The 14,287-nt window shown below is 42.2% G+C and overlaps 1 protein-coding gene across 6 annotated transcripts in view; it reads right to left on the bottom strand.

The window, feature by feature from the left end:
• lrba (LPS-responsive vesicle trafficking, beach and anchor containing) overlaps positions 1-14,287 on the bottom strand; it is a 182,029-nt gene that overhangs the window by 30,542 nt on the left and 137,200 nt on the right. For all 6 annotated transcript variants that reach the window (XM_084565451.1, XM_084565454.1, XM_084565452.1 and 3 more), the window contains 3 exons: positions 13,220-13,360; positions 11,427-11,546; positions 8,405-8,557 (listed from right to left, as the gene is read on the bottom strand). In XM_084565451.1, the coding sequence (XP_084421577.1) occupies positions 8,405-8,557; positions 11,427-11,546; positions 13,220-13,360 (414 nt within the window). The remainder of the gene's footprint in view (positions 1-8,404; positions 8,558-11,426; positions 11,547-13,219; positions 13,361-14,287) is intronic.

Below are 14,287 nucleotides of genomic sequence, written 5' to 3'. Positions count from 1 at the left end.
GTGGCAGTAAAGCAATGAGTTGATAAACAAAGACAGGACTACACCAGTGAAAACGTTGTGGTCCATCTTGGTCATCATTTTCCATCAAATTAATTCAAATTCAAATTAAGTTGGGGAAAAAAATAGCTTTACTTCCAGCAGATTTGACGCTTCAACTTTGTAAATGCCAAAAGCGTTATACTATTATTATCGATTTGAAGCATGTTAACACTTAAATCTTATCAGATTATTTTAGTTATGGTTTATTGAGTGAACAATTCTCTGATGAGAACGACTTCAATCAGGCTGAAGAAGTACTGTCTAAGATAAGATAAGCCTTCATTTATCCCAAGCATTTTCATATGTAACCATGACGACACCCAACCACAGAATCAGTAGTTAGATCAAGTTTAGTTTGGTCATACTGCATACTTGTTATTGCTTATATCACAGTCCTTAAGTAAAGCCAGCCTGTTCTTCCAACTTTAACACAACTTATCTATCTCCCTTGTTTCAATCGTCCTCCAAGTTCAACAGCCCCTTTTTATTTTCTACTTATTTTTACTGCTACTCATTTCTTTTCCTCCTGATCTCTCCACCAGTCATCTGATCCTTTGGATCAACTCGTCTGGGGTTGCCTTGGCCCGAGGTTGACAAGCACTCTGATTAAAGGGCTTATTAGCTCGCTGTAAATGAGAAGCCGATTGTCATCTTGAAGCAGGCAGGGGAAGCCTGTAAACAGCCAGGAGAGAGGGGGGCCCCCAAAAATGGAAGAGGAGAGAAAAAAAAAAGCAATGAATGACGTAAGGAATGAGATCCTTAGAGCAGCCATGCAGCTAACGAACCATTTCCTTTATTCTCATATTCGCACACACCAAGAGAAGCCCAGATGTGTTGTGTGTGTTACTGCAGTACCACCACTCCCCCCCTTTCCTGCTCAACTAATTAGACAGGTCACAACTGTGAGAGTTCTGGCTATGGTTCAGTGGAGCCACTCACTGGCAAGTGGAACCTGAAACCTCTCCCTCCCATCTTACTTATTATCATCTCGCCCACTTTAAAAATAAGAATATCATGTTGTGGGGTGAAAAGAAGCAGAATGAGCAGTGATTGGGAGAGTATCTCTGGGAAACAAACATGTCATGGTGGATTTGGCCCAATTCACAGCACAGACAATGAAGTAAACACTACTGATTGAGAAGTAAATGGGTGCAGCAGATGATGCTGACGCAAAGACAGAAGGCAATGATGCCGTGGGTGTTTCTTTCTTTCTTTTTTTAGCTTCCAGTCAATGCATCATAATGACATAATGTATAGTGTCACAAAGGGGACAATAATACACTTCAGAAATGCAAATTGTTACATAGCTTAAAGTGTGCACTTTATTTAGAGATCATTTAAATGGAATAATTAAAACATATTTTGACTGACATGAACCATGAAAACTGTCTCGTGTTACCTCAACAACTGCTAACAAGCACCTGCAGAGTACGTCCACCAGTGCCACAAGAGCACAGGATCAAGTGAGCAAAAGCAACAGTCAGAGCTGATTAAACACAGACAGCACTGAGGACGGCTTCGCCGCCGGATGGAGAAATATTTGGATAGCTGCTGAGAGGAGCATCGTTGTCTCAGATGATTACAGAGCTGTCTGGAGGACCGTTTGAAGGTGCATAGGTCTCGCAACACAGAGTGGAAATGATTAGGATGAATGACTCAACTGATCAGCTCGAGTGTAGTTAGCCTTTAAGGACAGGTTATTTGAGCGTTGAGTTACGTGGCGCTGCAGCTTGTTAGAGTGTGTGCTTGGAGTGAACAAAAAGAAAAGATAACCACAGGCTCCACAAAAGAGAAACGCGTCTGCAACCATCCTGTTTAGCTCTGAGAATCTGCATTTTAGGCACAGGGAGTTAAATGCTACCATAAGAATGCTAAAACGCTCTAATTAAAAAAAAGTGACATGCTAGCATGCTAATACTAAAACTGTAAAACTGCATGACTCATATTTAAGGCACAAATATTTGAACCCTAAGCTCTTGCCTTTGCAATCACAAACATCCCCCAACATGGTGACAGGAAAAGTTGAGGGAATCATCCATGACCATGAATCTACACAAAACATCCCAATATTTCTTTCTTACGTTGATTTATCATCTGTGTCTGCTTGAAAATAAATTAAGAAACAATCTGTTCATGTCGCACCAAACACATGCGCTTGAGATGAGGGAAGAGGGCTGATACAATTGTTCGAGATGACAACACATACGTACAGGGGTATCAGAGGTAAAGCGAGACAACATGCTAGCCTGCGAAGAAGCACCTCAGGAGACTTTGTCAAAAGTAGAACGAGAGTGAGGAGGAGTGCGGGAAAAGGGAGAAGGACAACATTAGTGAGAGAATATTTCAGCAGCAGTAGGTCATCCTATTTCTCAGGCTCTCAACGGCCTCCTCCATTACGTCATTGAAGAGGAGGATGAAGGAAAGGAGACGGAGAAGAGCAGGGAAGAGGGGGAGGCAGAGGAGAAGGGGGGACAGCTCGTAAAACACTGAGCACACAGTAAACATGTCTGCCCTTACGCATGACAATACCCCTACAGTGAGCGCTGCCTGACGTTAGCCAGATAACCTCCCCTCTACCCCACGTGCTAGTTCCCATCCAACAACAAGGCTTTCAGCAGAGACACCAGGGGAATGGATTAGCGCTAGGCTAACATGGTAAACTGTGTTGGACGACTCGGAGATTTTCACTCACTCAGTCATTCACAAGTGCACAAGTATTAATGTGGTTGGCGACCGGTCCTTGCAGTGGCTTACCTCAGCTCACACGTGGGTTCTAGTGGGGCTACTGTGAGAATAAGATGTGGAGGATGGTGGGAACAGCATTACGTGCGTCCCAGCGGGTGTCTGATCAGAGGGTGCTGTGCAGATGAGAGGTGAATGTAAACAGCTATGATCTTTGACTTTGTGTAGCTGGTGGTCTAAGCTGGGGAGCTATCGCGTCTGGCTATGTGCCTTGTGGGAAAAAAAATGTGGGATTCGTTTTTGTCTTCTGAATCCCACTGTGCTTTCACATTTTTAGATAACCCATGGACCGATTGGAATAATAACACATAAAAGTATTTAAGAACTGGTCACAAGTCTTTTATATGATACTATCAAAAGGCAAAAACACCACGTGCAACACCTTATTACCTTGACTTCATTGTATCGGGGTGGGTTAATGGACTCTTCTGGCATGGTGTGAAGGGCTGTCAGCATATCAAGCTGACAAAGTTCAGGGAAGGACTTTCAAACAGGGTGATAGTGTGAGTATATGAGGCTTGAGGGGGTAAAGGTGATTTGGCTCATATTAATATGACATTTGTCTGTTAGCAGCCATGTAGCTGTCCCTCTGAAGGCAGGATTACTGTGACGCAGCCACGATAACAGCTGGAAGACCAAATGTGAAAGTTTGAGTGGAATCATTGTTCGGTGCAGAAGAAATATTTGGATCACCACCACTACAAATTTGGACTTTAAAGTGAAATGAATCAAAAAGAATAAATAAAAAAATAGAGCCAAAATCCGAGACCCCTGCGACCCTTAACAGGAATAAGCGGGTACAGAAGATGGATGGATGGATGGAAGAGCCAAAATCCTTGTTTCGGTCTTTAGTTTTCAGATGACGCGCTGGAGTTTCCATCATGTCCCTAAGCTACAAGATGTGAGCAAAGGTTCTGAGAGAAAAGAAACTTGATAGCAATAGTAGCAGTGTGGCGATTGTGATCCATTTCAGAATTAAACTACAGAGCATGTTAGCTTGTCAATAACAATCCTTATAAGCAGACCAATGTCCCACATTACCAGAACTCAGACTGTACTCCTAACTTAAAGCCTTTGTAACCTAAGGTGATATGAACAAAGCCTAAATACATAACTAACAGACTGTATTATGTATTCTGAGTGTGCAGGGCAATGATTCAAACAATGTTAATAGAAAATATTCACATGTCGGGTTCTCCAGCTTTCAGTTCACTGGTTTTCACTGAGATGATGATACTGTGTTTGTTGCATAAGCAACTGTTTCACCAAATTTGACAAAGTGACGTATTTCTGCATCTACGGGCCTCTGGATACAGTAGGCACCCTCCTAAAGTAGCACACAGATTCTTCTATAAACATAACTCCCTGTGGTGCAAACTGATTCGCTTTTTCAAAATCATCAAGTTACTTTGCCGTCTAAAAGGAAAAAACTGCCTTGGGTGCTTACAGTGAGAGTTTACGATGTGTTGTTGCGACCTGTGGTCAACCCTCTCTGCATCAACTTCTGACCCATCACTCAAATGGCTTTACCCATTCAACAGAAAAACTCAGTTTTCTGTGAGAGCAGTTTAGCTCATGTCTCTGTCATTGCTGTGAGTGAGTTGATGCTTTATAAAGGGGAAAAGGCCTAAAGTAATGCGCTGCCCGTCTCTCCCATGTGTGTGGTTTGCCCGTCTGTCAGCAGCTCTACAAGAGCCCAGATGACTGAAAGAAACCAAACGTGAGAACTAAGGAGCAGCAAATCAGCACCGCTGAGCTCAAATGGGTTAGATGGTGATTGCAATCTAGATGTTAAACAAATCTAGATTTATAAGAATAGACAATCATGCTGTACACTGTACAAACAACGATATAATAGGGACTGTGATGGGTCCATTTGTAAATGTAAGCGTCTAAAAACCTTCGTTGTTTGGCTCTGTCTCATATTAAACAACTCTCAGGAGGAGACAGCTACTATAACAAATTGTGGTTTAGGCTGCTCCATGTCAGTAGCTCCAGTGAACCCTGGACACATGACAGCACAGGTAAACACCGACATGCAGACAAATAACACACAAATTTACACAAGCGTACACACATGATCACCTGCTATCGCGCTAATGGTAACCAGACCTGAGGTTAGAGATGTGGTCATATATAGTGGAATGTCAGAAAGGCCGACAGTGCCCAGAGAAATGTAGTTATCTGCTGGAGGAGGGATCAAGTTCTTAACCTCTCCAGCGACCTCCTGGTAAAAACAACAAGCCGCCCCTGATCTCTGTGGCACGACGACTCGAGACCCCAGTGTCTCTGCACGGGTTGTGTGTGTGTGTGTGTGGTGTGTGACGGGCCAGGAAAAAGGGAGTGTGTCTTTACAAGAAAGCGTTTAAGTCTACTGTAGGCACTCCAGTGCAGTGGAAGTGCACGCTTATCTTAAGGTGCTGAGGTGCTTCGTCTCCAGGGAGTCTGTCTAAAATCCAGCTATTCCTCTGCACATCAAACCTGTGGTTTTAAAGTGCAGCCTTCAGTGTTGAGCAAGCGTGCAAACTGTGTAGGGCCACACTTGCGGTTAATCTGTTGCCATGCAACGCACACTTCTTGCTAAACATTAGTGATGAACTATGACACTTCCAACAGCAGAGGAATATAAACCAGGCTACAGTTTGATGTAATGTTTATATCTTCTCCTAGATTTTCTTTTTTTTTTTTTTTTTTTTTTATTACCACCAACCATTGCAACTCTCACTCACAACAACAAAAACAAGCCGCCGTTTTGCACAGCAGCACAATCCTTTACTGAGAGAGGCTTTTAATGGCCTTTCCAGATTGGGGCCTAATTAGCTGTTAATCATCTAAGGCTCATAACCAGGGTGGAGACAGCAGGCGCGTGTGTGTGTGTTTGCAAGCCCGCGTGCATTTGCATGTGTTTGCGTGTTCTCTCCTGCTGTCTATCCTTGTGTTGCGACGTCATTAGCAGCAGACAAGCTAAAGAGAGCCAAACAGCCCATTAACTCCTTCACTCTTCCTCTCTCCACTCCAACATGCTCATCTCTCTCTCCCAACAGAACCACAGTTGCCAGCTGACACCCTCTAATGCCAGCTATCTGTCATGACCAGAGACCCGTCCACCCACACATGCCTCCCTCTACCTTGTCCTCAGCCCCGTCTTCGCATGATCGGTAGTGTTCCACAATGTGGCCTCTTAAAAGGGTAAAACCTCAAAGACAAACTGCAGTACTCTGCTGGCAATGTAAAGTTAAATGATCAAAAACTCCTCAAGTAAAAATACTGTAATGTTTGATCACCACTCAAATGAAACAGCAGCCAGGATTGAATTAGTTCAACGTGACTGAATATTCGTACTACTTCAAACTACCTGAGATTTCATGGATTAATAAGTTGCACTATGTGTCTGTGCGATAATGAAGCTGGTATTCGCAGTTCCCCTATGATGAAACCCTCTGTTCTTCTGAGCTTGTTAGTTTTCGGCGCACCTCCACCTGCCTGCTGGGCTCGGCTGCACATTGGATCGATATATCAATTTGCACAAAGTAGAGAAAGAAAGTGCAGACTGAAATTTTATCAGCCAGAAAGCAGCAGCAAGTAGCGAGTATCTAGTGTGTGTGTGTGTGTGTGTGTGTATACCAATTGGATAACTCCAAATTGCCTCTGCAGTAATAAATTGGGCACAAAGGAAAGGAGCGGAGGAAATTGAGGGACCAGAAGTAGATGAGGACGGCGCACACTTAAGCCAGAAATGAAAAGCTGTTTTGTGCTTACAGGGGCACAAAACACATTAAGGAATCCTATACAATGTAACCAGCAGGTTTCTGCACAAAGTTTTAGTGTGCACATCAAAATTATGTATGTTTTCATTGTAGTATGTCTTGCCTCTGGATATTTAACACACATTACTCAGGAGAACAGAATTAAAGATGGAAATATAATGAGAAATACAGTAAAAATAAATGCTTTTAGTCTGTGGATTTTCTTTAATATATACAGGGAATAATAAATTAAGAATTGCCAGATTGTATTGCCACAACAGTTGATGAATGTTATAAAATGGACAATAGTTTATAAAGTGTGTAGATTTTGTGGCATTTAAATGAAATTATACACTAATTGGTTCTTGGCCTCTCACAATCATTACAAAATTGTGGAAGTTATTTGAGATGGTCATGATTATTTTGCCTAATTATAAGAATAATTTCCATTTGACCTATATAGCATAAAAACAGCTGAGTTAAACTTAAAGAAATGTAGAGTTCTAATTCTCTTTTAATGACATTATCTTCCAGTTTCCCCTCTTCTGCTCTGGTTTAACAGCACCTGAGGGGGGAATTAGTGCCACCAACTGTTTACGGTGTTGATTAACTTCTAATACGATGAAGGTATAAAGCCAAAGAAAGTCCCCAGTTCAGCACATTTGAAGCATTTAAACAAAACCTGCAAATGTCAGACAAAGTCTGCAAGTTTCTTTCCCATATTTCCCACACAAGGATTCAGTTCTCTGCAAAACAGCACACCACCACCACTACCACAACAACACGCTTCCCAGGATACATCTCCTCGGCCTAGACCATGCTGACAACCAAAAGGGGAGAACTGTGTGATTAATGATAGCAGGCTGGTCATATCAGCAGGCTGGTTAACAGACCCCAACGTAAGACTACACAGGTCACAGAGCACACCCAGACTCATCAGCACCAATTACTACTGTGGGCACACATCACATAGGACACTTTCATCCCTTTTGCATTAAAACCCACAGTTTGGTCTGGTTTTTCTTTTGTACCATTATCCGCACAGATAGAAATCTAAATATGTTTTATCTACAAGGGCAACCAGTCCTTTCGGTGTCAGTAAAACTCTGTGGGAAGTTTTTTTGTGGTGAAGGACTAATACGAGAAATGATAAGCATTTCCAGCAAGACACAAGAGAAAACGGTAACCCTATCTGGAGGGTTTTGACCTTCTAGAGCAGAGGAAGGGAACATGAATTTCCCAAGAGATAAATAAAGTATCTATGTATCTATGATCCAAAGAGTTACCTTAGTTTCAAAGCTTAGTGTGTAGTGTATAGCAGGGAGAGATCATCTACGATAAAAATATGAGTCTGACAACTTTAAGCACAAATACACACACACACGGTATATTTATGCACGGACAGGAAGGGTTGATCAGAAAGAGGATACTGTATTATTTCTCTGCACATAAAAACACTGTTGCAGTCACACACACCAGAAATGAGTAAAATGTGTGCACACAGAGCAGAGTAACAGAGAAAGAGAGAGATGGTGAGGAGGACAGGGATATCAGCTGAGGCAATGTTGGATCACTCTGGCAACCAAGCAATTTGAGAGTCGGGGCATGTCTTGAGGGGTGGGAGGCTCAGGTAACAGGAAGAACTGTGAGACGGTCAGGAAATAACACTGTCTCTTTGAATTAGCATTTCCAGCCAAGCTTGGAGAAAACTCTTACTTCTGTTGGTCTGGATTATGAGACATACACAGTATCACAGAGCACTGCTATACTATACAACATATTATATGACTTTTATTTTAAAGTGTATGGTGTGAGTGATGGGGCTGTTATGGATTCAGTGCACGTGCACCTCATGTGTATTTGGTTTTGCGTCTTACCAGGCGATTAATGCGCACAAACTCCTCTGGGGTTTTGGCCCACGGCGGCAGATCCACATCAGAGACTACGGTGCCATCCTCCATCACACCCAGGTTGTAACTGTTGGCGTTGATGAACATCTCGGGCAGATAGTAGAACTCTGGAATCAGCTCCTGGATGGGCAGAGCACAGAGACACCTTGGTTAATGACAGCGCAGTAAAACAAAAAGAGGTGTGGACGTCTTTCTTAATAAATGTGACAATTGTTAGTCAGCAGATGACATGGGCAAATGTTTGGGTGATATAATGCTGAATGAAAGATTCTGATGTTTCAAAGAAATTACTCGAAGACTTGGAAAGATAGAAATGTCATATCTGAACATGTGTACGAGTATAAAAGCAAGAAAAAGAAGTAAAAGAAAACAGAGTTCCAGAAATTGTGTTGAGATTACGTTTTAAGTTTCAACGGTCAGACGACATTGTTTTCTGAATTCTACAATTATTCATGGAAATTACATCTCTGACCACTCGTCTGCTGCCCGCCGCTACACAAGAGGTAAAAAAAAAAAAAACCAAAAAAATGTCCGAATGTGCACTCGGCTGTGTTTTTTTCCCGCTGTTCTTTGTTTGTATTCAAGCAGCAGTAAAAAAAGAGTTTATTTCTAAACTCCCCCCTCTTCCATACGAGCAGAGGAAAGAGTCAGCCAAATCCTCTCCTCACACTGATGATTTTATTTGACTGTCGCAAACTACACAACAGATTTTCAAACTGCTGGAAAAAGTGAAGTGAAACACACATATGAGAGGAGGTGTAACCCTATATGTTTGTGCCATTTGTCATACTTAACAAAGCAGAACTTGCCACAGTGAGTATAAACACTGAGGATTGAGTTTGAGCTTAAAAGATAAATCAACACTGGCCCCCCCAGGCTTTAATTTTAGTGTTATTGCCGTTTATATGTCCCACACAATACAAGACAATCAGGGCACAGGATGATTCAGATATTGACTGCTTCATCCAAGAAAGTAGAGCATAAAATCTCTATTGTGTTTTAAACTGTTGTGTACCTACAACATACTGCAATGGGGTACATTAATGTGAGGACATACAATAATGCCTAACTGTAAAGAGGACAACTCTCTTACTCTGATGAATTTAACTTTATAGTTTCAGATCTCAGACTGAATGAGTCTTGATTTGTTTGGAGGATTTGATCATTGCTGTCTATGAACAAAGCTCTTGTGACTGCACATCCTCACTGCTCCTCACATGAAAGACAGAAAGATACAAACGTGTTGACAGTCTAACATCACAGAGATAAAATGACCACCATCAACAGTGAGCTCACATGCTCTGACAGGCTGGCAACATGGGCGACAGCAAGGGAGCATGCAAATACTCACTGCCAAACCCTGAGCAAGACATTGTTTTAAAAAGAAATAAGGCTGGGCCTATTCGACTATTACAATCTCTACATAAATAATAAATGAGCTTATCAAATTAGCCCCACAATACATCAACCGTTCGTCCTTGGGGTGAAAACATCCAATCAAATGAGCAAGCAAACACACAGGTTTAAAACAACACAGCACTTCCTCACTTCTGAAATCTCTTCACTCCACAAAACCTGACCTAAAACTAAAGGTCAGCCTCTTAACGAGGCCTCCTGCTCACCCAGGTTCACTGGCTGCAGCCCGCTGTAAATTTGAGCAGGACGCACGCATGCATGCACACACACACACACACACACGTGCATAGGCAAACCAACAAAACCTTGAGGGCTTCGCACCCCAACACTCAAGCTTGCCTTGCATGGACCATTATGTGCAGTGGCCCCTTTGCTCCAGCCTGGTCAGAGGCCAGCCCCTCTGATCCCCAATCCTGTCCTGTCATGGGTCACTGGAAGGGGCTTTGGCCTCTGGGCTCTCCTGCTACACTTCCACTGTTGCTACCTCTAACCCCTCTTCTCTTCTCTATCCCCCTCTGATGCCTTTGGGCTGAAGCTAGGGGTCAGGGGATTGGGAACGAGAGGTCATACCAGCGTCACCCAGGCTAGAGACACATTGAATCTGGGTGTTGTAACCTATTATCACCCCTTCTTTACCAGTGGCGAATGAAAACACAGGGGCTTTTTGCCCTCTGGCAGGAAAGAAGGTAGCCATCAATGGCCCCAGTGCTAAAGCTAAATGGTGTACTTAGCATACTAAATTGATACATCTCGTCCCTAATTCCTCTATTGCTTAGAACACGAATGTGTGCATCCAAGTGGATAAAGTCGACGGACTTTCATTCAAAATATGCTTAAAAATTCTAACTGAACAAGGAAACAACTGATGTGGTCCAGATTTCCCCCTTTGTTTTGATCTGAATTTGAGCTCTCACAGTTTGATCCACATTGACAGGTCTAGACTGAGAGAGCAAACGAGGGCTGTTGTTGAGCTTTTGCAATCAAGCATTGGCCAGCTACACAGTAACACAATCCATATGTTTTATCGAAGGGATGTGAGGGGGGTGGTAAACGCAATCAAGCGTCAAAACCCCCAACACCACTGCTGTTCCCCATTCAATGACCCAGTGCCAAGAGAGCGAGCAAGACTTCTCTCTGACTGAGAATGTCTTGACTGTAGTTGTAAATGTTTAAGGGCAGCAGTTAAAGTGTGCAGTGGGGGCGCGCAGGTCCTCGGTATGAGAATGACCTGTGCTGTTACAGGGCAGATCCAACAGTTCAGCAGAGTTTGGGGGCCCAGTGGGCAGGGATTCAAGTCCATGTTATAGCTCGCTGAATCTGAGACAGACGGCTGGGACAGATGAGGATTACTCTAACGCTTTGATCAGAAGACCAGGAAGCTTTCATTGCGTAAGGACAATGATTGGTAGTGACTGGACATTACTCTTTTGAAACTTTTTCTTCTTTGTAATGATGCAGGCAGGGGATTTATTCTCCTACAGTGCTCAGTCCTTTATCTCTTCCAACTCCTGACTTTTTTCCTTGGGAATGTTTTTTCAAATCTCCCGTGTGCGTGCTGAAGTGTAGACAGTACCTTAACATCTGATGTGTCTCTCTGGCAGTTCCTCCAGGCTCTGGACACTGAGGAGAAGGTGCGGTCAGCATGGTCAAACTTCCCCCCTTGGAAGTTAAGGAAAAATGTAGTGAAGGGTTCCTGTAAATTAAAAAAAAAAAAAAAAAAAAAGAGGCTGTGAATCTGAACTGAGGAGCGGTGCTGCAATTATTGGCAACACTCAAATTGAGCTTGTTCTGCAATAAAAACAGAGGTCAAGAGAGGTCATTCCAGCAGTGTCAACATATGTGACCCAGAATCTATTCTTTTTGCACACACTGTAGCTAATCTAAAAATGAACGAGTGACACAACCACCATTCCCAGTGAGCTACTAAAGTCAATACACTTGTGCTATTGATGCATTTCTAATCATATATAATCTTGTTAGGACAGATCAATAGACGTCTCTCTGAGCTCCCCCAAATGACATGGACACAATAAGCTGCACCACAGTTATAAACTAATACTGCAGATAGTTAATTAAGTTCAGCACGAGATGACGTAAGCCTCCGTTAATTTAAAATATCTTGCAGGCTGCCCACATTGTACTCATCATGCAGAAAACACACGCGTATGCACAAAATACACAATAACTGAACCCACTGATTAAATGTAATCTCTGATGTTAAGTTTGATCTTTAAGTGAGTGTTGCTGGTAAAGTGGCTTTAGAGTAAGCTGGCTAATGATGTGCAGGGATCAATGAGGTAACTCTACTGGGAGTCACTGAGACAGTGAGCTACTGGGACAATAACAGCAGAAAACTGCACGCTGGAGAAACTTAGTAACCTCCCTCTCCCCTGAGTGCGGTATGGAAGATTGATGGAATCCATTCAACAAAGGTACCAAAAGAGAGCACACTAGAGGAAAACGTACGTGCCCTTTACAAGAAAATCAAATCATATCTTAGTAGCTGTTATTCCACCACCAACAAAAAAAGTTAGCTTAAGGAGAGGTATTTTTGCTGTTGTTTTATTATCATAGGACAGTACATTCAGTGTACTGGTTTATATTCAACAGTAGATGACAGACATATGCCTGAATTTGCTATATTTATTTTGAGCAAAAAAAAAGTCCTTATTAAGAATAGATTAATGACAATGTAAAAGTAATGAACAGACATTTAAAAAGTAAATATTAAAAAATACTACTGTGCATACTTATAGGAGCTTTATGGCCTTTGTAAAGAAAAATCCTGGCCTACGCAAGTGAATAAATATAATTCTTCTTTTTTTTAATATATTGTTTAGGATTATAATGTCTCTGCATCTGCTTCGTATGTTTTAGTGTTGTGACTGTCCACCTATAAATACTCGGGCAGGCAGTCTCAAGCTCTCTCTCCTTTCTGGGTTGTGGTTTGTAGGAACATATCGGCTTGCATGTTCTTGCTCTTTGCGCGGTATTATTTAAGTTTAATCAATAAATTTGAGTTTTACTTTAAAGAAACGCGTGTGGGCTCCGCATTTTGTCCCTCCTCTGAGCCAGGTCGTGACTGTTGGTGTCTAACAAGGTGGTACATTTCATTTTTTTTTGTATGTCTTCCTCTAACAGACACTATGTTGAATATTTTTAATAGTACCTATCAATGTAGCGCTGAAGTGTCCTGAATATTCTTTTTTTTTTTAGTGCTTTGCATCTCAATAACTTTGAATTTCTATTTTATATTCAGTTTTTAGGTTGATTCCGTCATCATTATCATGACATTACACCTATACGTCATCATTATACTTATACAGTCTACGGTTTGGATGCATACTAGTATTTTTCTGAACTTACGATGCGCAGCAGCCACATCAGGGTGAAGCTGGAGGTGGAGTAGTGGGTGCCATAGTGGAACTTGGGCACCTGGTCATCCTCCCAGGTCTCGTATCGGTCTGAAAAGAACGCCGCTCTCTTGGGGTTCAGAGCACCGATGGGCTATAAAGGAAAAATGACACATTTTTAGTTGTGTTAAAAATGTACAAAATAATAATAAAATACACAAAGCCTTCCTTTAACGACTGTTTGACATGAAAGCTGAGATAAACACAAAGACGTGACAAACACGGAAGAGCAAAGGGAAAGCAAGGAGCTGAATTTCATCGTGAATACCTTTGGGGGACCACTCTTTGCAGCAAGGCAAATGAAGCTAGTAACCATTGTGCGTTCTCAAATGAATATTAGATGATGTTTTTCCTTCAGACGGAGATCAATCCTTTCCCACAGAGTGGTTTTTAGAGGCAGTGAAACTGAGCCCCTGCAGCTGTAGTCTGTCAGAGAAAACTAATGTGCTTCAATGAAAGAGTGCCTACTAGGAATAGCAATAGCAAGGGCAGCGGGTTCCTTTAATTTCTACTTTTATTAATCTGTTACTAATACACTGTTCACCAGCCCTATTTGTAGTCTAGAAAAAATGGTTAAATTGCATTAATTTCCCATTGCTCTCCAAAAAACCAATAACCCTGAGCTGCTCGGCTATTATTTAAATACTCATTTATAGAAATCACTTTCTGGCTGGTTCAATTTTTATTCGTCTTCCACTGGCCGTGCCTCATTCCCTCAAACTCCCCCCACACCCATCATCCCTCTCCCTCCCTCTCTCCCACAATCACACACACACACACACACATACACTTACACACACAGCAGATCAATAGTAATGGAATGATGGCCTTTTGAGGATGAGGGCCTAGTAGGGTGTGGATCAATTGGATCTCCTTCATATCATAGTGTGCTTGTCACAGCAAGACTCATGCAGGGCAGGACTTTGATATTGATCTGTGCTATCGCTACTGTTTTGTGTGGGTGTAACGGGGCATTGTGTTTGTGTACATGTATTTGCGTGGAGGGAGTGATGCTCATGTT

Source organism: Chelon labrosus (genome assembly GCF_963514085.1).
Source record: "Chelon labrosus genome assembly, chromosome: 2".
In the NCBI taxonomy this organism is placed as follows: domain Eukaryota; kingdom Metazoa; phylum Chordata; class Actinopteri; order Mugiliformes; family Mugilidae; genus Chelon; species Chelon labrosus.
This window is presented reverse-complemented; position numbering and strand designations above follow the sequence as displayed.